This window comes from Hevea brasiliensis, chromosome 18 (genome assembly GCF_030052815.1).
Source record: "Hevea brasiliensis isolate MT/VB/25A 57/8 chromosome 18, ASM3005281v1, whole genome shotgun sequence".
NCBI classification, from domain to species: domain Eukaryota; kingdom Viridiplantae; phylum Streptophyta; class Magnoliopsida; order Malpighiales; family Euphorbiaceae; genus Hevea; species Hevea brasiliensis.
Window position 1 is genome coordinate 50600431 of NC_079510.1, and position 27668 is coordinate 50628098.

Sequence of the window (27668 nt, forward strand, 5' to 3'; positions counted from 1 at the left end):
AACCCCAGTGTGTTTCCTGAATATCTCACAACTCTACCGCAAAGGTAGAATATTATAATATTTATACTGATCCATACCGCGGGGGCATGGCCATCATATCTGTTGGATTATTATGTGTAGAGACTTTCTGCATAACTACAGTCTCCTGAGATACAATGTCCTGAATGAAGTGATATCTGACATCATTGTGCTTAGTTCGCTCATGGTACATTTGATTCTTTGTGAGATGTATTGCACTATGACTTTCACAAAACACTGTTACCTTATTCTGTATCAACCCAAGATCACCCACCAAATCTCATAACCATAAAACTTCCTTTACTGCCTCTGCTAAGGCCATATATTCAGCCTCTGTGGTAGACAAAGCAACTGTAGCACAACTGTAGCTTGTAATATTTCCTTCCAACTGATAGCACTTCCAGAAAGAGTAAATAACTAACTTGTCAAAGATCTCTTCTTGTCTAAGTCCCCTGCAAAATTAAATCCACATAGCCAATAACTAAATCACTCATCTTGGTCCTATCAAATGTCAGACCAACATCTGTAGTACCCTTCAAATACCTCAAAATCTATTTCACTGCCTGCCAATGCTCTTTCCCAGGACACCCCATGTATCTACTCACAACACTAACTATATGTAAAATGTCAGCTCGGGTGCATACCATAGCATACATGATGCTACCAACAGCACTTGAATAGGGAACACTAGACATGTGCTTAATCTCCTCATCTGTTTTTGGTGACATGTTTGCAGATAACTTGAAATGGGTAGCAAACGGAACAGTCACAGGTTTAGCATTATTCATGTTAAAACGCTTAAGCACTTTCTCAACATAGGCCTGTTGAAACAAGAAAAGCTTCCCAACACTTCTATCCCTAGTAATTTCCATTCCCAATATCTTTTTTGTAGCACCTAAATCCTTCATCTCAAACTCATCACTCAACTGCTTTTTCAGAATATTAATTTGTGACATGCTTTTAGCAGCAAGAAGCATGTTATCCACATACAACAGCAAATAAATAAAGGAATCATTTGAAAGCTTCTTATGATACACACAACTGTCACATGAACTACGATTAAAGCCATTACAAATCATGAATGTATCAAATCTTTTGTACCACTGCCTAGGAGACTGTTTTACACCATATAAAGATTTCTTAAGCAAGCAAACACGATTTTCCATACCTGGAATGACAAATCCCTTAGGCTGACTCATATAAATTTGCTATTCCAACTCACCATGTAAAAATATTGTCTTCACATCTAGTTGCTCAAGCTCTAGATCATGAAGAGCAACCATAGCAAGTAAGACTCTGATAGAACTGTGCTTTACGACTGGAGAAAACACTTTAATAAAGTCAATCCCCTCCCTCTGAGTAAATCCTTTTGCTACCAACTGTGCCTTATATTGAGGTGCTTCAACTCCTGGAGTGCCTTCCTTTTTCTTGAACACCCATTTGCAACCTACCACTTTTTGTCCCTCAGGCAATGTTACAAGCTCCCAAGTTTGATTCTTGTGAAGAGATTCAATTTCTTCACTCATAGCACCAACCCACTAATTTGTATCTGAACAAGAAATAGCCTCTTTATAATTGCTAGGTTCATGCACATCAACTGTCTCAGTAATTGACAAGGAAAATGCAACTAGATCTGCATATGCATATCTCTGCGGTGGTCTAATCTATCTTCTCTCTCTACCAGTTGTAATGCTATATGGTTCCTGCTGCTATTGCTCAGGTACATCCTCTTGTTGATCAGGATCTTGTACCTCATCCTCTGAATCACTAGACTGAACTACTGAAGTATCAATATCAAGCTCCACCTGTTCTCTAACATCGTGATCTGATTCTGCTATTGACTTCTCCCTCTGACTATCCAATGAAGCAGATTCATTAAATGTCACATTCCTGCTGATAATTAATCCTGGAGACTTTGGATCATTGCACCACAACCTGTAGCCTTTCACTCCAGATGCATACTCTAGAAATATGCATTTTCTTACCCTCGGCTCAAGCTTACCATCTCTCACATGAGCATAAGCAAGGCAACCAAATACTCTCAGCTGAGAGTAATCAGCAGGTGAACTGGACTAGATCTCAAAAGGTGTTTTGCACTCAATAGCTATAAATGGAGATCTATTAACTAAGAAATAGGCTGTATTAATTGCTTCAGCCTAGAAATCCTTTCCCAATCCTGAATGTGAGAGCATGCTTTGTGCTTTGTCACAAAGCATTCTGTTCATGCTTTCTGCAATACCATTCTGTTGTGGTGTCCTTGTACAAATGTGATGTCTCACTATACCTTCATTGTTGCAGAATGCATTGAACTCACGATTGCACAATTCCAACCCGTTATCAATTCTAAGACGCTTGACCTTCTTTTCTGTCTGCTTCTCAATCAACGTCTTCCACTTTACAAAGGTTGAAAATGCCTCATCTTTTGTTTTCAGAAAATACACCCACACCATCCGAGAGTAATCATCAATCAAAGTTATGAAGTACCTGGCACTGCTCTTGGACGGGATTCTGTTAGGAACCCATAGATTCGAATGGATATAATCCACCGTTCCTCTAGTCTTGCACACTACCTTTTTGTCGAACTTTACCCTGGTCTATTTGCCAAACACATAGTGTTCACAAAAGTCCATAGATTCTGTTTTCTGCCCATCCAACAAATCCTGCTTACTTAACACAGATAATCCTCTTTCACTCATATGACCAAGACACATATGCCACAATTGAGTCTGATTCTGATTATTGCTTCTGGATGCTACTGTAGCTTCCCCTGAAACTATACTGCCTTGAAGAAAATACAATCCTGAAACTAAACTGCTCTTCATGAGTACCATAGAGCCTTTGCACACTTTGAGGACTCCATTCTCTGTATGCTATCTGAATCTATGAGAGTCAAGTGTCCCAAGAGAAATCAAGTTCCTCTTTAGTCCTGGAACATGCCAACACTTTATAGTTCTAACAATACCATCAAACATCCTCAATCTGATGTTACCAATTCCTTCAACAGATAATGCATGATCATTGCCAAGAAATACCTTGCCACTCATCTGTTTGTAAGTGACAAACCAGTTTCTGTGTGGACACATGTTATAAGTAGCATCAGTATCAAGAATCTAGGAATTTTGTCCATGATTTGAACTCACGGATAAAATTTCTCCAGCACTGTCATCACCATCAAAATTAATAAAACTATCAACCACATTCGCAGAACTTTCTGGTTGCTTTCCCCTTTTATTTTTCAACTTATGACAGTCTCTCCTATAGTGACCTTGCTCTTCATACTCAAAACAGTTGGCCTTTTTCACTTTTGACTTAGATCTGACCTTAGATTTCTTTCTACTGGAAGAACCCTCCCTTGAATGTGTTCTTCCCTTGCTCACCAAACCTTCCCCCTCAAATATTTCTGATGTGACTTATCCGCAAGTATAAGGGTCGTCTCAAGTAATAAAGTGATGAATCAAGTATCGTTCCCACGAGGATTTGCTGTTTGATTACCAAACTATGAATGAAGCGATTATTTGGGCTAATGATTAATGAATAAATGGTAAATGTAAATGAGCAAGATAAATTAATTATTCTAATTGAAATGTGTAAGAAGCAAACAAATAAATTTTACTTCTAGTTCGCAATTAAACTAAATTAACAATGGGTAATTTAAATGAAAGTCTAATTATGGTAAAAGTGATTCCAGAGTTGGGGGTTTATGCATAAATTAATTGGGATTTGTCTTGGGCATTCCAATTTTTAGGGAAAAATAGAGTTTGAAGGAAATTGATTCTAAATTCCTTTGATATCTTTTTCAAGCAAACCAAAGTGTGTTTTAAAATAACCAAACCTACTTTTGTATGTTATTTGATTACTTTAAAACCCATTAAGTTTTGTAATCAATAATTAATTTCTCTTAAAATCCTAGTTTATTTCTAAATCTAGGTGGTTTTAAGTTCCAATCCTTGATTATCTATCAATGACTTTCACCTTTCGGTCCTTCAATCAAAGATTAACACAATACCCAATGGGTACCAAAATTAGGCAAGTAAATCAAGCACACAAGGAAGGAATCAAAATTCATATTTATGTAAAATAAGGAAATACCCAGTACAAATCCACAATTTAATCTAAAACATACTTCCCAACTCTGAAATCTAAAGAGATTACTCACTCATGATGGTATTTACAAGAAAGGATGATGGAAAAGTAAAGAAAAACATGATAAAAGGACTAAAATAGAAAAACCCAGGTAGAAGAACCAAAATCTCTGGTTTCTGGAGCTCCAGAACTGGTGCAGCAGCTCCTTCCCAAAAGGAATGGCGTCTCCTCCTCTTCCTCTATTAAATTTTCTTTCCTTTTTTTTTCTTTCCTCCCTTTCCTCTTGTGGCAAAAATAAGGAAATGATGAATTTATATCGTCCCAAAAAGTTGCCCTAAAAGTAAATAAGAGTCAAGGAGTGGGTAGGAAATGAGGTGTAAAATTATCCAAGTCAGCAGCATCTTTCACGTTCTGGGCAGTCTGCTTAGGGTTTGGCTTAACCCTAAGCAGCTTCTTAGCAGATTTCAGCTTCTGGTCGCACTATCTGCTTAAGGTTAAGTAGACCTTCAGCAAATCTTGGCAGACTTAGAGTAAAATGGACTTTTCTGCTCATGCTTGACTTGTGCTGCACCTTAAGCACTGCCGTTTTACCCTAAGCATGATCTTAAGCAAAGTTTTAAGCAAATTTCGGCTGGTTTGCTCTTTCAAGGCTTGATTTCTTTAACTTTCCTCCATGCTTAAAGAACTCCAAATCTCTTCAAATCACTTCCTCTTGCACTCATTGATCTTCGATTTGCCACGAAATCCTATCAAAATAACAAATTTACAAAAATCAAATATAAAGTATCTAAAATTAACAAATAAGATAAAATAAAGCTAAAAACATAAAATACACTAAAATATGAGGGCAAAATGGATGCAAAACTACCCTAAAATGCCTATATGAAATGAGTGTAACAAATTCCCCCAAACTCAAACCTTTGTTTGTCCTCAAGCAAATTAAAACAATTAATGCAATTTGGGGTACCTTACCTTAAATTTATGAAAATTATTTATCCAAACTCTCAAACTTACTTTTAGCCACCAACAAATCACATACCCACTTTCAAGATGCAAAGAATTCAATCCTTACCAAAGTTATCACCGCTTAGCCTTGGGTCAATTATCCTTATCATAAAGCCCAAACCAATCAATCACAAGGAATAATCATGCCTAAGTAGACTATAGGGTAGCCCATAAACTAAAGTGTCTCAAATAATGATGGAAGTAAATGAATGGATTAATGATATCCCAATCCCATAGGCAATTCTCCTATTCCAATCTCCACTAATGTAGCAAAACACCATCAAAAGATCAAAAGGACTTTCAAGGGTTGTAATGGGGCTAAGGAGGTAATAATGTTGCTAACAAGGAAAGGATAAAGGTAACAAAATATGAGAATAATCAAATTATTAAAAGATCAAGACACACAAAATCTCTCTCTCTCTTTTTTTTTTTTTTTTGAATCAAATGGGAGAAGGAACTTTACAACTATTCACTAATGCTAGCATATAATTTTGAAGCTTTTAGAGGGACTACATAAAAAGATTGACTTTGAATTATAATTGTCCCTTTCAATTCACCCCCAAACTCATTTCTTTGTGTACTTGGGTGGTGAATTACTTTACATACCATAATTAAATTTGCTAACCTTTTTATTTTAGTCACTTCTCCCAACTAATTGTTATATATATTTTTTTTCTTTTTTTTTTTATGTGTATCTATCACTCAAAGGATTATTCTCATGGAGGGTAGGTAAGTGTTTGGGTTTATGGCTAGGTAATAATTTGGGTTCCAAAGAAATAAGAGGGATAAATTTAGGCTCAAATTGATTCCAAAGGGAAATTTTTAAGTGAGGTTGGCTAAGGCTAAAATAATGGTTTAAAATTCAAAGAATGCTTAGATCATTTCTTTTTCAAGTGTATGCTATGATTTCGCCTTGAAAGGTTTAGAAAGATCGTTCTAGGATTGGTGAGACATCAATTAGCTACTTCTCACCCTAGAGTTTTCTCTAAGCACTCAAAATCAATGCAATTGATTGGGTGGCCCTTGGCTAAGAAGATATAAACAAAAGCAAGAATCTAATAACTTTGCACCTATCTAGAACTTTCAATCCATCAAACCCTTCTAAAAGTAAGCTTAATTGCTCTTCAAAGCAACTCTCAATCCTTTAAGGACAAGGTAAAAATTATTTTTATGATATGCATGATCCTAAAATGAATGCATAAATCGAATTAAAGCTAAGTGTAATCTATATGAAAACTATATGCAAATGTATGTGTATGAGTATAGGCATGTGTGTGGTTTATGTATATGTGTATGAATTATCATTATATGAATGAATGAAATGCAATAAATGAATGAATGAAAATTTTAAAAAATTTTGCAAAAATTTTGCCCTCACCCCCAAACTCAAATGAAATATTTTCCTCAATGTTTAAAATGAATGCAAAGATGGGCAAAATTGTGTAAACTACTCAATTAATGAAATTTATACAATTGGGGATTAAATCAATATAAGGTCAGGAATTCCAAAATTAGCTCAAAGTGATATTAACAATGAAGCTTTAGAGAGAAAAATGTGAAAAAGTATCCCAAGTGTATGAATTTACACTGCTTAAGATGTTGCTTAACCTATTGCGTAGGGTAAAGCGAAAGCATAAGCATTGGCAACATACCATAAGCATAAATGGTAAAAGGGTAAGCTGTTAACTCCAAATGATGTGAGATAGATGCGGCTCAAAGAAACTTTGTGCAACTCATCAATGTCAACAAAATTAGGATTGAAGAAAAAGATAAAATGCAAAAATAATGTGCAAGAAAATGAAAAAGTGTAAAGAAATAAAATCTAACAGTTAAATCAAAAATTAAACCAAAAAGCATTCACAGAGTAACTATGTCCATAGTAGAAAATAAAATAAAATAAAATAAAATAAAATAAAGGAAAGAAGTGCAAGTATAATCACAAAAACTAATTACCAAAGTATTACAACTATTACTAAAGTTTGAAAATTAAAATAAACAGATTACAAAATAAACCTAACACGTAAACCGAATCAAAAACTAGTAATCATATCGCATCTTGCATCAGACTAAAACTAATACTAAATTGCTGCTACTTTTCAAGCTCTGCTATCAAGGCTTTGCTGCTGCATCAGGGTCTGCTTCAGGTCCTGCAGTAGGTTCATTGTGATCCGAAGCTTCAGAAGCAGTTTCCAAATTTTCTGTGAGGTCTTTCATTTCTTGAAGCATGTCTTGGCCCCAATGATATAAATTGTTGTAAGATTGGGCCAGTTTGTTGTAAAGCTCCAACATTTGAAGTTGATGTTGCTTCTGTTTCTTTTTAAGAGATAAAAATCTCTTTTTAAGTTTCTTTTCTAGCTTCTTCTTTTGGTTAACCTGCTGCTGACCCATGGTATCAATTTTGACTTCTAAGCTCTTTAAGGTAGCAAGGATTTCTGTGGTGTCAGGTGAGGGAACAGATGGTTGGACAGTGAAACTTGCTATTCTGGATTCCAAGGATCTTAAGAGGGACAAAATGTCTGCTGAAAACTGTGGGGTAGTGGTTGGTTGGGGTTCTGCTGGTGCAAAGGTAGTGGGGTCTGCAGTACCAGTGGCTTCAGGATGCTGCTGTAACAGAGTATAGGTATGGCCTACTTTCTCACAAACATCCATGTGTAGCAACATTGTGCTGTCTATATATGATTCACCAGAAACTGGCAGCAGCTTATATAGACTAGCATCAAAGCTAAATGAGTTTGCTATAGCAGTTATATACCCCCCAAAAACTATACTACCTTTAGTATGCTTCGTGACAATTTGGTGCCAATGAGTAGCTATGAAATGGGCTGTGCTTACTTATTTTCTCTCCTTCATGCACCACAAGAAAAATAAGTCTCCAAAGACCACACATCATATCTGCGTCCCTTCCTAAAACAAAGGTAAGAAATGAACCTATGGAGGTATTTCAACACATGATCAACTATCCTAGAGGCTTTTGCAGTCCTCTGTCTATAATAACCCCCAAAAGGTGCAATATCTTTCCAGAATTGAACAGGGTCATAAACAGTTTGCTGCCACTCAATATTTTTATACCCCGAATCTTGAAAACCAAAAATTGCATTCATAGCATCCATGTCTAACTCCCTATCAATTCCAGCACATTGAAAATATATCACATCCTTATTCTCAGGTACTGTTGGTTTGAAATTTAGCCTTAAGGAACTCAAAAATTCCAGGGTCAAATCCTTGTACACTGGTTCCCTAATCTTAGCAAAATTAGTCCAGCTAATAGCATCCAAATAGGCAAATACAGAGTCATAAATGCCTAATTCTTTTAAAATTTGCTCATCCATATATTTGTTTGCCAAAATAGGTTTAGAAACTAATTTCTCATAGGCATTTTTCATATCCATATCCTTAAAAGCCCAAGGTAATGGAGAGAGTACCTCCTCTATATTATCGGCAGACGACGCAGGTGCTGCTGGAGAATTTAAGGGTGACTGAGATACAGGTGTTTGGACCGCTGGTGCTGGAGTTTGCGAGGAAGACCTAGTCCTTTTGCTGACTGGTTCAGAGGAAGGTTGAGGTGGAGAGTTTAGGTCGAAAGGAACAGAGGGTACTCTTTTTCGTTTTCCGACAGGGGTTTTCCTAGGTCGACCTGCAGCCTTATTAGTTTTGCCTTTGGTTTTCGTTTGAGTAGGCGCAGGCTCAGGCATTGGTTCTGGGAAATGAGTGTCGAAAATGGGTGTTTTATTTTGCAGTTCAGTTTGCGGCGAGAAGGGAGTCGGCGGAATGAGGGTTGGTGTTTGGTTTGGGGGTAGTAGTGGTGACTGAGGGGGTGGTGATTGAGGTAGCGGCGGCGTTTGCGGTGGTGGCGACTCAGGGAGCGACGGACTGGGACTGGAGTTAGGGTTTATGGGTAGGGAGGATGGAGCACCCATTTTCTATTAGACAGAGTGTTGAGATTTTCTGGGTTTGGGTTTGTGGGTAGACCATATTTTAGTTCTCACCATTTATTGAAAAGAAAGAAACTTTTCAGCTTCCCTTAAAAATTGCCGAAAAAAATGGTGCGGGAAGGAAGTCTGTAGAATGAGAGTTGTGGCTTATCGGGAGTGTGGGCGAGGGAGTTTATAAAAATGGCAGAAGTTTTGGGCTTTTTAAAATGTGGGGCAGACATCTGGTAATTTAGGCCATGCTTGGGGTTAAGCATAAGGTTCAACAGAATTTGCTTAGGACTCTGCTTGACAAGCAACATCATCAGCAAGTTTCGGCAGGTTTTGGGAAAAATTGTAGTTTTACTTACCAAAAACAGTCCAAAAGCTATGGAATGCTATCATGACCCTCAACAATTACCAAATACACACAAACACCATAAATTTGAGGAATTTAAGCTCATCATCTCTTAGAACTCATCAAACACTGTATATGTTCATTTAGCTTATGCAAGCATTTTTTAATTGAGGCACCAATTGTGACTACCTTTTTGCACACTTAATGAAATGGTCTCCTTTCTAAACTTATACCAAAAGTACATTTCAGCAGCATTTGAGACAAGTTCCAAACATTCAAAAATTGCAGAAAAGACATAGAAATTGACCTTTTAAGCAGCATGAACAGTAGTAAAAATCTGTAAACAGTAAAAACTAGCAGCAATTCAAACAAAAACATGTAAATTCCTATCAGACTACAAAATTATATATACACTAAAAGGTAAAACTTAACAAACACTATTTTTGCACCTCAATAAAGCTCACATCAGTCCTAAATATCAAAATTGATCCTCATTCAAGTTGCATTTCATAAAATTTACACAAGACACAAAATTAAACATGTGCTATCAAGTAGATTGCAATATCAGCCATTTAGCACAAGTTTAAAGGTGTTACTGTTCACAGGCACTGGATAAGGTGCAGAATTTTGCTTATTGCTTGCTCCCTTTCAATTCTTTGTTTTTGCTACAAGTGTTAATTTGCCCAATCTTCATGAAGGACCTACAAAAGATAAATAAATGTCACTTTTGAGTTTAATGAGGGCAAAAACTGAAAATGAAATGAAATGGAAAATTAATAAATTATAAAAGGATACGCTTGGGTTGCCTCCCAAGAAGCGCTTGTTTAAGGTCTTAAGCTTGACCTTCCACTCCAAATCACCTAAGTATCCCTGATTGGAGAACCAAGCCATGAAACCTCTACAACCTTTTATGTGGGTTCTCCAACAATATAATGCTTTAATCTCTGCCCATTAACTTTGAAAGTCCCTGAGGTTTCATTTCCTATCGCAACAGCTCCATAGGGGTATACCTTTATAACAGTGTAGGGCCCTGACCATCTTGACTTTAATTTTCCTAGAAATAACCTTAACCTAGAGTTGTATAGAAGAACAACATCCCCTTCCTGAAATTCTTTCTTCCTAATATGCTTATCATGCCATCTCTTAGTTCTTTCCTTTTAAAGCTTGGCATTTTCATAAGCATCCAATCTAAGTTCCTCAAGTTCATTTAGTTGCAGCATTCTTTTTTCTCCTGCAATTTTTAATTCAAAATTCAGTGTCCTTATGGCCCAATATGCTTTATGCTCCAACTCCAAAGGTAGATGACAAGCTTTCCCATAAACCAATCTAAATGGGGTGGTCCCAATAGGAGTTTTAAAAGCTGTTCTATAGGCCCAAAGAGCATCATCTAACTTTAGTGACCAATCTTTCCTTGAACTATTCACTGTTTTCTCAAGAATTCTTTTCAACTCTCTATTTGAGATCTCCACTTGACCACTAGTTTGTGGATGGTAGGGTGTTGCAACCTTATGCTTTACTCCATATTTTTGTAATAATCTTTCAAATTGATGGTTGCAAAAATGAGAACCTCCATCACTTATAATGGCACGTGGAGTTTCAAATCTTGTGAAAATGAACTTTTTAAGGAATTTAATCACAACTCTAACATCATTAGTTGGAGATGGTATAGCTTCAACCCATTTGCTCACATAATCTACTCCAACTAAAATGTATTTGTGTCCAAATGATGATGGAAAAGGTCCCATGAAATCAATGCCCCACACATCAAATAGTTCCACTTCCAATATATTTTGGAGGGGCATTTCATCTCTCTTTGAGATATTACCCATTCTTTGACACCTATCACATGCATTTACAAACTTCCTCACATCCTTAAACATGTGTGGCCAAAACAACCCTGCTTGAAGAACTTTTTCTGCAGTCTTTGTCACACTCATATGACCCCCATAAAGTGAAGAATGGCAATCTTTAATAACATTCCCTATCTCCTCATTAGCTAAACATCTTCTAATCAACCCATCTCCACATCTCTTGAACAAAAATGGCTCTTCCCAATCATAATCCTTCACATCAAAAAGAAATTTCTTCTTTTGCTGCCATGTTAGGTCAGGTGGAAGGATTCCACACACTAGATAGTTCACGAAATCTGCATACCAAGGGGTTTTTGCATTCATGATTACTAACAGTTGTTCATCAGGAAAATAATCATCTATTGGGGGCTCTTTTCCCAAATTATCTCCTTGTTCTTGCCTCAATCTAGATAGATGATCTGCTACCACATTTTCTACTCCTTTCTTGTCTTTAATTTCCAAGTCAAACTCTTGAAGGAGTAGCACCCACCTTATCAATCTAGGTTTAGCCTCTTTTTTCTGAAGGAGATACTTGATAGCTGCATGATCCGTGTACACTATTACCTTTGACCCCACAAGATAGGACCTGAATTTGTCTACTGCAAATACCACTGCCAAAAACTCTTTCTCTGTAGTAGAGTAATTTATTTGAGCATCATCTAAGGTCATACTTGCATAGTATATTGCATACACCTTCTTATCTTTCCTTTGTCCCAAAACAGCCCCAATGGCATAATCGCTAGCATCGCACATTAACTCAAAAGGTAATGACCAATCGGGTGACTGCATAATAGGAGCAGATGTCAAAGCTTCCTATATCCCGCAAAAAGCATTCATACAATTAGTATCAAAATGGAATTCCACATCTTTACTCAATAAATTAGTAAGAGGCTTAGAAATTTTAGAAAAATCCTTGATGAATCTCCTATAAAATCCAGCATGCCCCAAGAAACTCCTCACTCCCTTCACGGATCTTGGGGGTGGCATTTTCTCAATAATTTCTACCTTTGCTTTATCCACTTCAATACCCCTGTTTGACACAAGATGTCCCAAAACAATTCCTTCTTGTACCATAAAATGGCACTTTTCCCAATTCAAAACTAAATTGAACTCTTCACATCTCTGCAAAACCTTAGACAAGTTAGATAAGCATTCATCAAAAGATTTACCATACACAGAAAAATCATCCATGAACACTTCCATAATACCCTCAATCATGTCAGAAAATATGGACATCATACATCTTTGAAATGTAGCAGGGGCATTACATAGTCCAAATGGCATCCTTCGATATGCAAAGGTACCATAAGGACATGTGAAGGTAGTTTTATCCTGATCATCTGGGTGAATAGGGATCTGAAAGAACCCTGAATAGCCATCCAAATAGCAAAAATAAGAATGATGAGCTAGTCTCTCAAGCATTTGATCTATAAATGGTAATGGAAAATGGTCCTTTCTAGTTGCATTATTCAATTTCCTATAGTCTATACACATTCTCCATCCAGTTACAGTCCTTGTAGGTATTAGTTCATCATTTTCATTTTTCACTACTGTGATGCCCCCTTTCTTAGGTACAACATGAACTGGACTTACCCAATTGCTGTCAGAAACAGGGTAAATGATACCTGCATCAAGCAATTTCAAGATCTCCTTTTTCACAACCTCTTTCATATTTGGATTCAATCTCCTTTGTGACTCTCGAGAGGCTTTATGATTATTTTCCAACAAAATTCTATGCATGCACACAGAAGGATGTATTCCTTTAATATCATCAATGGTATAACCAATTATCCTTCTATGCTTTCTAAGAACTCTTAATAATTTTTCAACTTCACAATCATTCAATTTAGCACTAACAATCACAGGATATGTAGAATTTTGACCTAGAAAAGCATACCTGAGATTTGTTGGAAGAGGTTTCAACTCTACCTTTGGTGCTCCATTTTTTTCAAGCTTTGATGATGAAGTTGTATCTTGCTTCAAGTCCCCAATCTTTTTAATATCAGCCATAGGCAAAGGTGGATTTCCTTCCAAAATTGTAGCATATTCTGCAGCTTCTTCAATCTCGTCCCCTTTTTTGATGTTATGAACCAAACAAGCTTCTAAGGGATCTTTAGGATGTTGCTTTTTAAACACTTCTCTGACCTCTTCATCTATCACATCAACTCTCAAGCATGAATTTGAATCATCTTTCTTTTTCATTGCTTGAAACAAATTAAATTCAACTTTCTCTTCCCCAACTTCTAATGTAAGCCTCCCATTTTTTACATCAATCACAACTCCAGCAGTAGCAAGGAAAGGTCTACTAAGAATAATAGAAATGTGTACATCCTCCTCCATCTCCAATACCATAAAATCCATTGGTATGAAAAATTTTCCAACTTTCAGAGGAACATTCTCAATTACCCCAATTGGAAATTTAATAGACCTATCTGCTAACTGTAGTGATATGGTAGTAGGCTTCATTTCTCCAATCTTCATTTTCTCATAGATAGACAATGGCATCAGACTAACACTGGCTCCAAGATCACATAAAGCCTTATCTATACTGATATCCCCAATGTGACATGGTATGGAAAAACTTCCAGGATCTTTCAGTTTGGGTGGAAGCTTATTTTGCAAAATAGCACTGCTTTCTTCCGTGAGAGCTACAGTCTCAAATTCATCCAATTTCTTCTTGAGACCGGATACGAACTCTCCTCCGATCTCTATTAAGTGTTTATTAAAATTTTGATTTGAGACCGGATAAGAACTCTCCTCCGATCTCCTTTCTAAATGTTTATTAAATTTTTAGTTTGAGAACCGGATAAGAACTCTCCTCCGATCTCCTTTCTAAATGTTTATTAAATTTTTAGTTTGAGAACCGGATAAGAACTCTCCTCCGATCTCTTTAATATTTATTATAAAATTAAGTGAGGATCGGATAAGAACTTTCCTCCGATCTCTTTTGAATTTGGACACAGCCATATATCATAAGAGTCTAAGTTTAAGAGTTCTAATATTTAAAGGTGCCAAAGGTCGAAATAAGACTTTTTTTTTTTAACTCGTTGGTACTTTGTGACTAAATAAGGGACGCCGGACTGAATTTTGCTGACCTCCCCTAAGGTCACTTTACCAGTATCCTATCTGTACCCTTTTTCTTATCTGAGTTTTGATTTTAATTCCGCCTTATGGCATTATGCCGGATCGCCTCCCATGTCAGCCTAGTGATTCAATTTTGCTATTTTCTTGACGTGTTATTTAGACCCTCTTTTTTCAAAGAGACACTTTAGACACAGTTACCTACATTTTGTCTAGCTGCTTCTACGTAACTCGGGGCTAGATGACTTGTGTTCAGAAATAATGAAGGTTAACAAAAGTGTGGGTTAGCCAGCACGGGAGTAAACTAGAGCATATCTTTCCTTTGTATTTTTTTAGCGTGACATGAACTTAAAGAAAACAACAGGCACAAGAAAGAGAACGAAGGAAATACGTGAAACAAGAACTAGACTTAATAAAATGGCGATATTAACACTGACCTATAGGGAGACGAGTCTATTGAACTAACTACAGAATCGCAAAAAGTAGCAAGATTGCAGGTTGGCAGCCGGAGGTCTATGGTTCGCCTCGAAATGAAGTGTTCTTTGTTAAAATGTAAACGGGTCAGAATAACCAAGCTTGAGTGGAGTTGAGCTTAGACAATATGAATGGAAATAGAGGATAACAAAGACAGAAAGTGAGAGTGCCACAGGATAATGAACGAACTGAAAATGAAAAATTTCAGTATTCAAGAATCCCTTTTGCAAGAAAACACTTCAGAAAACTAGTTTCGAAAGTTTCTTCCTACGAAATCTCAAAAAAAATAGCAGAGTAACAAACTGAATTAAGTTTCAGAGTTATTCTGCTATAGTTACTGCCTCTTGTCTATATGTCTTTTTTCGTCCCCTTGAACAGTTTTCAGGCAGGTATTTATAGGAATCGGGTGCTCCCCATGAAGGGTCAGGATTTATTTTGAGGGAGATGGAGGGTCTGGATTTTGAAGGACATGATCGGATGCTTGAGAATTAAAGAGAACCAAAATGAACGGCTGAGATTATTCTTCAGAATATTCGTCCTTTTCTTCTTTCAATCTGACGGTCTCAAATCCTCTTGTCCGGAGTGATCTGAGGGCTAAGAGCGAAAGACGCTGGTCTTGTCGTCTTCTCTCTTGATCCAAGGGTTCCGGGCTCGTCCTTACAAGTGAGATCAACGGTGGAGATTGGGATGTACAGGACTGTCATGACATACCCTGGTACCTGTCAGCATTGCGGGCGATTCTTAGGCGTGCGGTGGAGATCTCGTCTGCCACGCTTTAACTACCTCGGCTCACGATTACGGCGGCGGTTATTTGGGATTTGTCTTTATTCTTTTTGCCTTTCGATCCCTCCCCCTTTTCGATCTTCTTGACACGCTCCTATTCCGATCTCTCATGCTGATCTCCCATCTTCCGATCTCTATTATTCCGATCCCTTAATCAGCCCTGGTCCGGTCAAAGCATTAATTCCTCTCGATTCCCGAAGCATCCGCTTCGTTTTCTGCTTAGCAATAAATGCCCGGTTTCTCCCTATATATACCCCTGACAAAAGAAACTTCCTTCATTCGATTTCCCTCTTTTCCTTCTTACTTTCCAGTTCTAGCTGCTCCGACAGAAGTTCCGGCCATGATTGTGGTTTTTGATCCCTTTCCGATAGACTTCTTTGTTCCTCGACTGAAAATTTATGATCTTGGTGATCGCATAACCTTGTTTGATGATGGTGAGAGAACTGGACCAATTAACCGATCTGAATCGCGGATCTCGATCGTGTCGATCCCGAATCGTTCCACAGACATAATCGGCGAACCGATTTTGGCCGAGCAAATTGCTAATGTTCCGCCGACCCTTGGCGGTTGCTCTTCCGAGTTTATTCGGCTTCTCACCACATTGGGTGTTCCGACAGCGGCTTTCCTCCACATTGGGTGTTCCAACAGCAGGTTAAGCTCCGGTCGGCGACACCCTTTGGATCAGTCACAATGTTGACTATTGACACAGGCCTCTTTAGATAGGATGTTCCGCTGATCTTTTAGAGATCGGCCTTTTGATGTAATCAGATCTCTAATGTATTCCGATCTTTAGATCACCCAAATTATGTAATCTGACTTTTGGAAATGTATTCCGATCTCTTGAGATCGCCCAAATGATGTAATCCGATCTTTTGGAAATAAAGATTTCATTTTGTCAATTGTTATCTTATTAATTATTTTCTGAGCTCTAATATGATTATCTGATCTGATTCTTTACCTGAATGACACTTATCCGATCCGTAATTCGAAACACCTGGATCTGCCGATCTATAATTAACCGATCTCTTTATGGAATCTTGGGAATATGCGTGAGACGTGTCAGAACAGCTGGCGAGTCCCGCTAACCGATGCAGTGCCTGGGACATCGTGAGCATTAAATGCTCGGACGAGTATAAATAGGGGTGAAGGGTTAGTCATTTGCTCCTGTATGTCATTTTCAGTCTCTTGCTCACAACTTCAAAGTTCTCTCGTTTTCTCAAGTTCTTCCGACGCCGATCAGACTCCGGTAAGGGTTTTGATCTTCTTTTTAGTTTAAATTCTTTATTTCCTTTGAAAATGAGCGGCACCGAAGGTCAGAGAGCGACGAGCCCTCCTTCCATTCAGTTCTCGTGGTCGTCTGATGAAGAAGAGGTGGTCGGGCCGAGCGCACAACCAGAACCTTCTAGGGTCTCCGTTCCAGCTCGGGGGCGGATCGCACCATCAAGGCATGCACCTTCTTCAGGGAGGGAGAGTCTTCCTATGGACGAGCTGCCATCGATCTTGCAAGAATCCGATCTGCAATCGTTCAGCCACGAGTACAATATTCGTCCTGATTCGTACGAACTTATCCGGTGTCGCGGCGATCATCGAGCCGATCACTTCTTTGAAGAGAATGACATGGTTATGGTATACGAGGAACAGTTAAAGGCCGGTCTTCGGTTCCCTCTGGACGACTTCTTCAAGGAGGTCCTAAAATATCACCGAGTGTGCATTGCCCAAGTTCACCCTAACTCGTGGCGGATCTTAGTAGCCTTCCGAGGCCTGTGCCGAGCTAAGGGAATTAGTCCTACGGCTAAGGTGTTCGCCGAACTGCACAGGCTAACTCGCCAAAAGGACGATGAGCACTGGTTTTTTCAGGCGAAGCCTCATTGTGGGCTCTTTACCGATCTGCCCTCCTCCCTTAAGAATTGGAAGAACCGCTTCTTCATTCTGAGGAGCAAAAATCCGACCTGCTTTGAGGACTTCCCCCGTAGCTGGTGGCACCAAGGGCCCTTGATTCCGAAGCGTATTACCCTGAACAAGGAGGAAAGCCTAATAGTGATGGAACTGAAGAATCAGGCAGCCACTCAGAAGTTCTCCTGTTTAGATGCGATGACTGCCGAGCTGCACCATTGGACCATACAGCTGATCACCGGCCAAGATCGCGAACTTCCGCTCTCTGACCTCTGCATTGGTATTTTCTACATCTCAGATCTCAGGACCTTAGCGATCTCACTGACCTCTTCTTTGTGCAGGTATGGCGGGTGGTGAGGGTTCCAGGAAGCGGAAGAAAGAAAGAGAGATTTCTCGGAAAGTAAAAGAGATGAAGCGTTCGGCACTACTTCAAACACCCGGCCATGAACCTGGGGAGATACAAGGGGACCCGCCTCGACCTTCAGGACCACCGATCGCAAAAGCTGTCCGATCTCCTCCTCGATGAGAAGAGCCGCCTCCACCTCCTCCAGTTGCTCCAAGCACAGAAGGGGGTCGTTCTCGACCTCCTGCGAGGCCCCCTTCTCGTGGCGCTCAAGTGCTGATTACTTCCCTGGAGAACAACCGGACTGTTCGGGAGAACCCCGATTTTTCCAAAGTCTTGGGGTCTTCCATCTGCCTTCGGGAGGATCGGACGCATCGTCTCCGGACAATCTTGACGACATCCTGACCCGATCCATGAGTTTGAATGTAGAGTGCCTGGTGAACCAGCACGTAGTCCGGGAAAAGGCTCACCGCCTGGGTAAGGAGGTCGAGAAGAAGAGTCAAGAAGTGGCATCCCTCCGATCCCAACTCTCATCCGCTCAAGATTACATATCTCAAATTGAGGGGCGCATGAAGTACTATGAGGATAAGCTGGCCGAACAGACTCATGTTCTGGCTGAAAGGGATCATGCTCTTAGAGAAGTCCAGGCGCTCCGGACCAACGAAGCTGCTCAGGTCGCTCACCTTGCTGAGGAGCTTAAGGCAAAAGATGAAGAGATGGTGACAGGAATAGCCGGTGCCTATGTGAATGCTCACAAGGATCTCTTGACCGAACTCCAGAAGCGTTACCCAGAGGAGGACTTCTCTTGGATGGCCGACCTGGCTCCCGGAGGTGAGAGTGAGGATAGTGAGGAGGAGGCTGAGGGTGAGTGAGAAGACGGACCAAATGTAGATCAGGCTGGGGGTGTTCCTCCAGCTGAATAACTTGTACAAATTTTTGAAATGAAATGAAGTGGAATGCCCTTTTTTATTCGATGAATGGTTATGATCGGAAAATTTCTAAATTATTAAACACTTGATTGTCTGAGTATGTTGAAATAACTGAAAATGATTATTAACCTAAGTGTGAGAGATCGGAAAACACAATGAGCATGAGATCGGTAAACGGGACTTGGTCAAAATCGGCTTAAACACTTAGGATCGGGGTCATCATTAAACCGGTATGGAACCTTTAATCATTCTTAAACTTTTGAAAGAGAGATCGGCAATAAAACTGGTAAGAAGAGATCTATTGTCAGTTTATTTCGTTTGCCAACAGAGATCAGGAATATACTTGACTGGTCCGGAGATGCGACAATGGGTTTGAGAGATCGGTGAGCGATCTAATAGACTGGTAAGGCTTTGACTGATGTGAGGACTTAGCATTGATTCAATTCTTTGTGAGGAGAGATCGGAAATGTGACTGTCTATCAAAGAGGGATCAGAAATGTGATTAGCTGTCAAAAGGAGACTTAGTACTGGGGGTCAGTTTCAAAGTTTTATTGATTTTGGGGATCGGCCAAAATATGGTGTCGACAGCTGCCCCTCTTTACATAATTTCTATTAAAGGGAAAATTTCCCGTGTAGGAATTATGTAAAGATTCAGACTCATATTTTGGACGATTAGGTGTTCGAAGTTAGGGAGCTAAAGCACACTTAAGTTGGTGACCTAAAAATTGGCAACAGAAGTTGAACTAAAATCAACTTGGATCAAAGAACCAGAGGTTGATAGCAGGAAATGTAAATTGCAGGTAATTAAAATCAACTTAGATCAAGGAACCAGAGGTTGATAACAGGAAATTTAAATTGCAGGAAATTAAAATTGGCAGGAAATTTAAATTGCTGGAAATTAAAATCAACTTAGATCAAGGAACCAGAGGTTGATAACAGGAAATGTAAATTGCAGGAAATTAAAATCAACTTAGATCAAGGAACCAGAGGTTGATAACAGGAAATGTAAATTGCAGGAAATTAAAATCAACTTAGATCAAGGAACCAGAGGTTGATAACAGGAAATTGCAGGAAATTAAAATCAACTTAGATCAAGGAACCAGAGGTTGATAACAAGAAATGTAAATTGCAGGAAATTAAAATCAACTTAGATTAAGGAACCAGATGTTGATAACAGGAAATGTAAATTGCAGGAAATTAAAATCAACTTAGATCAAGGAACCAGAGGTTGATAACAGGAAATGTAAATTGCTGGAAATTAAAATCAACTTAGATCAAGGAATCAGAGGTTGATAACAGGAAATGTAAATTGCACTTACAAAGCAAGCCTAATCCGGACACGAGAAGTTCTTCCCCAATGAAGTGTACTTAACAAAATCCCGAAGACTAATGATGAATGGAGGACGAGTTGCAAGACTTAACCTATGACCCCATTTCTTCAAATGCCCCTTTTCTGTTTTTTTCTTTCTCCCGAAAAGCGCCCTTGCGGGTTTTTACTTCCCCTTCGTCTATATGCCTAGAAGTGCCTTTTCGCTCCTACCCCTTTTTTTTTTTTTTTTAGGCATAGTATTTCTTGACGGTGTCAGCATTCACAGGTCTCGGAAACTCTTCACCGTCCATGTGGGTCAAGATCAGGGCTCCTCCAGAAAATGCCTTTTTAACCACATAGGGTCCCTCGTAGGTTGGTGACCATTTGCCCCGGGGATCGTTTTGATTCGGCAGCACTTTCTTCAGAACTAGGTCCCCGGGTTGGAATTCGCGTGGGCGAACGCTTTTATCAAATGCTCTAGCCATCCTCATCTGGTATAACTGCCCATGACATGCTGCTGCTAACCTTTTCTCATCTAGCAAGTTTAACTGATCCAACCTTGACTGGATCCATTCTGACTCATCAATCCCTGATTCCCTCAGAATCCTTAGGGAAGGAATTTCAACTTCAATAGGTGATACTGCTTCCATCCCAAAAACCAGTGAGTATGGAGTTGCCCGGTTGAGGTTCTTACAGAAGTCCGGTATGAGTGGAGAGCGTAAGGAAGCATATCATGCCAATCCCTATACGTGACCGTCATTTTCCGGATTATCCTCTTGAGGTTTTTGTTTGCAGCTTCCACCGCTCCATTCATCTGGGGATGGTATGGGGAGGAATTGAGGTGTCGGATTTTGTATTGATCACACAATTTCTGAATCCTTGGACCATTCAAATTCTTAGCGTTATCAGTGACGATTTCATTAGGGAGGCCATGCCGGAAGATGATATTGTTTCTGAGGAATTTGAGAAACGTGTTCTGCGTGATATGGGCGTATGACGTGGCTTCGACCCACTTAGAAAAATAGTCGATAGCTACTAGGATAAATCTGTGCCCATTGGATGCCTTAGGGTTGATGGGACCAATCACATCGATGCCCCACATTGCGAAAGGCTATGGTGAGGCGAGGTTGAACAATTTGTGAGGCGGCACACTTATCGGATCGGCATAGATTTGATACTTATGGCATTTTCGGAAATACTCGATGCAATCCTTTTCCATTGTAGTCCAAAAATATCCCCGTCGCATGATTTGCTTAGCCATCATGTGCCCATTGGCATGGGTTGCACAATTTCCCTCATGAGTCTCAAAAAGGATTTTCTTCGCCTCTTTTGCATCCACACATCTCAACAGTTCACCGTTGAACCCTCTCTTGTATAGGGTTTCACCACTGGGAAAGTATCCCAATGCTAATCTCCGAAGCATCCTCTTTTCGTTTCGGTTTGCCCCTGAGGGGAATTCTCTGGTTCTGCAGTAGACCAGGAGGTCATGATACCAAGGTTTACCGTCAGGTTCTTCCTCAATCATGAAGCAATAAGCTGGCTCATTCCTTGCCTTAATCTTCAATATCTGAGCCATCTGCCCTTCTTCGATTTGAGCCATAACGGCTAGAGTAGCTAAAGCATCAGCAAATTGATTCTTGTCTCTACTAAGGTGAGTGAAAGAGATCTCTTCGAATTTCTTAATCAGCTCCAGTAAGTACTTCTGATATGGGATTAGCTTGGGATCGTTGGTTTGCCATTCTCCCTTGACTTGGTATATAATCAGGGCTGAGTCTCCATATACCTCCAACTTCCTGATTTTCATTTTGATTGCAGCCTGTAGACCCCTCACACAAGCTTCATATTCTGCAACGTTGTTGGTGCAGTCAAATCTCAACTTAATGGCTATCGGGAAGTGCTTTCCATCTGGGGATATCAATACAGCTCCAATTCCATTACCGGACAAATTGACAGCTTCGTCGAAATACATTTCCCATACATCGGCTGGCCCCTCTTCTTCGCAGTCTACTTCATTAATATGCTCATCAGGGAACTCAAAATCCAGAGCTTCATAATCCTGGATAGGATTTTCTGCTAGGAGGTCAGCGATCACGCTATCTTTCACTGCCTTCCGGGTCATATAGACTATGTCATATTGGGAGAGTATGACCTGCCACTTGGCTATCCTACCTGGCACGAATGGGCTTTCGAATACATATTTGATAGGATCTATCCTGGAGATGAGCCATGTCTTGTGATTCAGCATGTAGTGCTTGAGGCGATTTGCTGTCCAGGCTAATGCGCAGCAAGTCTTTTCTAAGAAAGAGTACCTTAACTCACAATCATTGAACTTTTTGCTCAGGTAATAAATAGCCCTTTCCTTTCAGCCAGTATCATCATGTTGTCCCAAAACACATCCCATCGAGTTCTGTTGGACTGCCATATACAGGATCAAAGGTCTCCCCGCTATGGGTGGAACCAACACTGGTGGGTTTGATAGATACCGCTTGATTGTCTCAAAAGCCTCTTGACAAACTGAATCCCATTGGGTGGTGTTGTTCTTTCGGAGTAGTTTAAAAATAGGCTCGGCTTTAGCGGTGAGATTGGAAATAAATCTTGATATGTAGTTCAATTTTCCCAGGAAACTGCGCACCTCCCTTTCTATTTTTGGGGATGGCATTTCTTGAATAGCTCGAACCTTGTCTGGATCTACTTCTATTCCCTTTTCGCTCACTATGAATCCCAACAATTTCCCTAACCTAGCTCCGAATATGCATTTGGCAGGGTTTAGTTTCAACTGATATTTCCTGAGTCTCTCAAATACTTTCCTCAGCACCTGCACATGACTTTCTTCTCCCCGGGATTTGATGATCATATCATCCACGTACACCTCCATTTCTTTATGCATCATATCATGGAATAATGTGACCATGGAGCGCTGATAGGTGGCACCAGCATTCTTCAACCCGAAGGGCATGACCCGATAGCAAAATACTCCCCATTGAGTGATAAAAGCAGTTTTCTCTTTGTCTTCCTCATCCATTGGGATTTGATTGTACCCAGATGCCCCATCGCAGCATGAGCACCTGCCCAATCCCGCAGCATTGTCTACTAACACATCAATGTGGGGGAGAGGGAAATCATCTTTTAGACTTGCTTTATTAAGATCCCTGTAATCAACACACACTCTAACTTTCCCGTTCTTCTTCATTACCGGGACAACGTTAACTATCCATTGGGGATATTTGACTACTTCTATGAACCCAGCGTCGTACTGTTTCTTGACCTCATCCCTAACCTTGAGCAGTGTGTCAGGATTCATTCTTCTTAGCTTCTGCTTTACCGGGATTGTCCCTGGAATTAGGGGAATTTTATGCGCCACTATCTGGGGGTCTAAACCAACCATATCATCATAGCTCCAGGAAAATATGTCCAGGAATTCTCTGAGCAAACCGATCATATCTCCCAATTCCTCACTCTCCACAACCTTAAGTTCCCTCTTTACTTCTTCCGTGCCTAAGTTTATGGTGTGTGTTTCATCTCCACAAAGCACGAGGGAAGGTTTATCGTTTTCATTGCTTTCCTCTGTGAGCTCCACCTCAGAATCACTTGAAGTAATGGCAGTTATGGGGATTTCAAAATTAACCAGAGGAATCTCTGAGTCTATTGGATTATTAGGTGTTAGATGAAAGGTCCTGAATGAACGAAAATAGAATATTTTATAAAGATGGAATTCAAAGGGAGAGCATAAAAAGGATTTGGAAATAAATGCGCTATTAATTCATTAAAAATTTATGTCATAAGAAAAGGGTCCATTTACAATGTTACACTTGCCACCATGGACAAAATGATCAAGTGTAGATAACCAAAGGTACTTTACTCGAAATTGAGTACAGGGATGTCCTCTGCCGTCCAGTTGTCCAGTTCTTGCCCCTCAGCTATTGGAGAGACCAGAGCCTCATACAGGGAATCCATGGATGGTTCTTCAGGGGACTCTTTCCTTTCATCCCCAAATTCTATCATGTTCACACCATTGCCTGCATTATGGTTGGGCAATGGGTTTGAGGTAACATTGGGGAGGGAATCATTTCCCTCAATTTTCAGCCACCCATTTCGGATTAAAGCGTGCACTCTCCCCCTGAGTGCACCGCAGTTGTCAGTTGAATGCCCTTGTGCCCCTCCATGGTACTCACAACGGGCAGTGGCATCATACCACCTGGGGTATGGCGGCTGGATCGGGTCTAGGGGAACTGGTACAATTTAGTTTATACCGACAAGGTATTGGTATATTTCACTGAGTGGGAGGGGAAGAGGTGGATCAGGGTTTCTTGGGGGTCTTGGGTTATTTTGTGGTGGTCTTGGTTGAGCAGGAGGAGGAGGTGGTCTCGGTTGGTAATTTGTAGGTGGGGGATATTGTGGGCGCGGGTGTGGATAATTTGGGAAAGGAGGCGGAATATTTGCGATGGTTTGGCCATGAGGGGAAGGATATGGCCGGTAATTGTTTTGAGGGAATGGGGAATAATTGTTTTGACGGGTGACAGAATGCACATCACCCTCCTTCTTCTTACCAAAGCTGGCAGTTTTCTTCGCAGGGTTCTCAGCCAACTCCTACAACCGTCCCATTCTTAGATTGGCCTCTATTCTTTCACCGGCCTGTATGATGTCAGAGAAGCTGTTGGAAGTGTTCCCAATCATCAAATTGAAATAGGGGGCTTTCAACGTCTCAATGAACAGAGAGCACAGCTCATTGTCGATCCATCGGAGGGTGTACTTCTACCGCCTTTTCTCTCCATCTCTGGGCATACTCCTTGAAGCTTTCCCTGTCCCTCTGCACCAGGTTTTGAAGATCCCTCCTTGTGGGGGCCACATCGCAGTTAAATTTGTACTGCTTTAAGAAGGCATTAGCTAAATCCTTCCAGGAGCGCAGTTTGCTCCTGTCCAACTGAATACACCACCTCAAAGCTGCCCCGGAGAGGCTCTCATGAAAGAAGTGGACCAGCAGTCTGTCATCCTCTGTCAGAGCAGACATCTTGGCGATATAGGTGGCCAAGTGAATGCGAGGATCTGAATTCCCTGTGTACTTGTCGAAATCAGGGACCTTGAACTTGGGTGGCACCACCACGTCGGGAACCAATCTAAGTGATGCCACATCAACTGAGCCATACATATTCAGCCCCTCTATCGCTCTCAATCTCTCTTCTAGTGCAGATAGTTTCTCATTTTCTCTCATCTTATTTTCTCCTCCCACTGTATGAAATGCTCCGCCAGCTGGGAGATGAGGGGTGGAGTGAACTGGAGGGATTAGAATGGAAGGGTATGGGTCGGTGTTTAAAACGGTTGGGTAATGAGAGTAAGTAAGTCATTATTCATGGCAGCCGGATTGACAGTGATTGTCGGGTCCGGAATTGGTGAATGGAAGGTAAAAGAAGTTGAAGCTTGGTGTGGATCATTTGTTTGAGGTGGTGGAGGAGGTAGCGGTAGGCTAGGCTCTGCTGTGGGTTTATTCTGGGACATTTCCCTCATTAGTCTCATAAGTTCTGAGATCTGATCTTTCAATTCGGAAACCTGCCCTTATAGGTTCTGTACTTGTTCCTGATCTTCCATTATCTTCTTTGTCCGAGATCTTGTTAAGTACACTCGCTTGGGTTGAACCGTGTTTTTGGTCGGACTTGCCTTGTTTGAAGCAATGTTGATTTCCTGTAAGAAAAAAAAGGTTTTTAAGGAATTTCGAATTTTGTAAAAAAAAACTAAAAGTCCTTGTTCGGACGAAGGATACAGTGGCGTTTGGGAGCCAGAATGAAATCTGCGAAAGGATGATTGCATTAATTTTATCATGGCATCGTTCGATAGTCTGACCGTGAATGACTGGATTGAATGCGTATTTATGATACCTGTCCATATAGCGCACTCAATTTTTCACATAACCCTAACGAGGAAGTTCCTACGGGAGTCATATTATTCATTCACAAATTTGCTAAACAATGGTCCAAAAATCATCTCATTAACTGAATAATTCGTACACCGTATTCTTTACATCGGCCTAGGTTCTGGGAGGTTCTTTATAATGAGATGGCATTTTCTGAGATACTCATATATCCTTTCTTCTTGTTTGGCAGGGTTGAATGCTTTCAGAGCATACTCGGATTCAGGTAATAGCTCTTGTTTTCCCTGTGCTATCGTTCTCTCCAGCTGGTCAACATTCTCTTTCAGCTCTTGATAGAGAGCAGCTTGTTTTTCTTTCTCTTTCCTTTCCTTAGCACACTCTTTCAAGATATCGTTGATGAGTAGTGCCTGTTCTTTTAATTCGAGCTTCTTCTTTTTGTTTTCCTGTTTATACTCTTCAACGAATACCTCTTGGTATTTCATCTTTTCCTGAAGCTTACTATTCTGCACTTTCATTTCTTTGACCTCAGCTTGAAGAGAGTCTCTTTCCTTTTCCCACCGTACCTCTTGCTCTTCGAACCCCATCTTTTCGGCCCTTGCTTCTTCCTTGAGCCTTCTCACCTTTCTTTTAAGTTTTTGTTGTTGGTCCTCCAACTGTTTTATTCGTTCTTGCCGTTGTGAGTTCTCGGTATTTGCCTTTTGTAGCGAGTCAACCAGGCGATCATCAGCTTCTTCTAATAGGACGTCTTGGCGCGGATCGCTGTCTTCGAATTCTGTAGTTGAGTATTCTCGGTCCCTGTCAGCTCTCCATTTAAGATAATCGTCCGAGGCGCTTGGGCCTTTAGGCGATCTCTCCATCAGAGTGATGTTTTCCCAAGACTTGCGAGCCATTTTCAACCCTTCCACTTCCCTGAGCTCATGGTAGAAATGACCTTGGTGGTATTCTTCAACGTTGATCCTGGTCTGTGTTGAACCAAACTGCCTCATTACCAATGCCGGAGTGTAACTTGTGTATTCGGTTACTCCGATTAGGGATACCGACTGATTACCTCCCGTGCTGATCAAAATGGATTGGCTCGACGCCACGACTTCCTCCAACAATAATCATGGCTATTGAAACTCAAAATCTGCTTTCGCCATCGTTGTTCATTCTTCTGATCGATTATTAACCGGTCATCTTCTCGATGGGAGGTGGTCAAGGTACCAAGTCAATCCCTTTGTCTCCACAGAGCATATGTGACCGATAATCCGGAGATATAACAGCTTGAGAACAACACTTGATGGACCCTTTACCTGTTGTGCAGAGGTAAGGGTTAATAAGGTCTCCGCAAGAATTGCCGGTATCGGATTGACCTCCTGCCTTTCTACCGCCCAGAATACTTCCACCGTGCTGCAGGTTATGATTCCTAATGGTCCCGGGAACAAAATCAGGCCATAGATTCCCAATGCGAGTGCTACTGAAGCTTGATCCCACTGTTTCTCTTGGAGGTATTGATCTAACCGCTTCTTGAGGTAGGTCCAATACCATCCATGCGTGTTCCCTTTTAACGTTTCTTTTGACTTAGCCTCCTCTGAAGGAATACCCAACAAAAGTGTTAATCAATTCCACGTCTGCCTATGCTCAAGGTGTAGGTAGATCCGATTCTGTGTTGAGTAAGGAATCTCTAGTAATGCCTGATATTCTTCCATAGTGGGAACTGTATCAATATCATTGAAAGAGAATACCCCGTACTTAGGACTCCAAACCGACAGCATGGCCTTTAATGCCGGGA

The 27668-nt window shown here is 40.4% G+C and overlaps 1 protein-coding gene across 1 annotated transcript; it reads right to left on the reverse strand.

Annotated features, from left to right (window-relative positions):
• Window positions 1-7202: 7202 nt before the first annotated feature.
• Window positions 7203-9023, reverse strand: LOC131175916 (uncharacterized). Its single transcript, XM_058140612.1, has 3 exons — window positions 8529-9023; window positions 7480-7710; window positions 7203-7253 (listed from the first exon to the last, which is right to left on the reverse strand). Exons 1-3 carry the CDS (start codon window positions 9021-9023, stop codon window positions 7203-7205), a joined length of 777 nt encoding a protein of 258 aa, XP_057996595.1.
• Between the last annotated feature and the right edge of the window lie 18645 nt (window positions 9024-27668).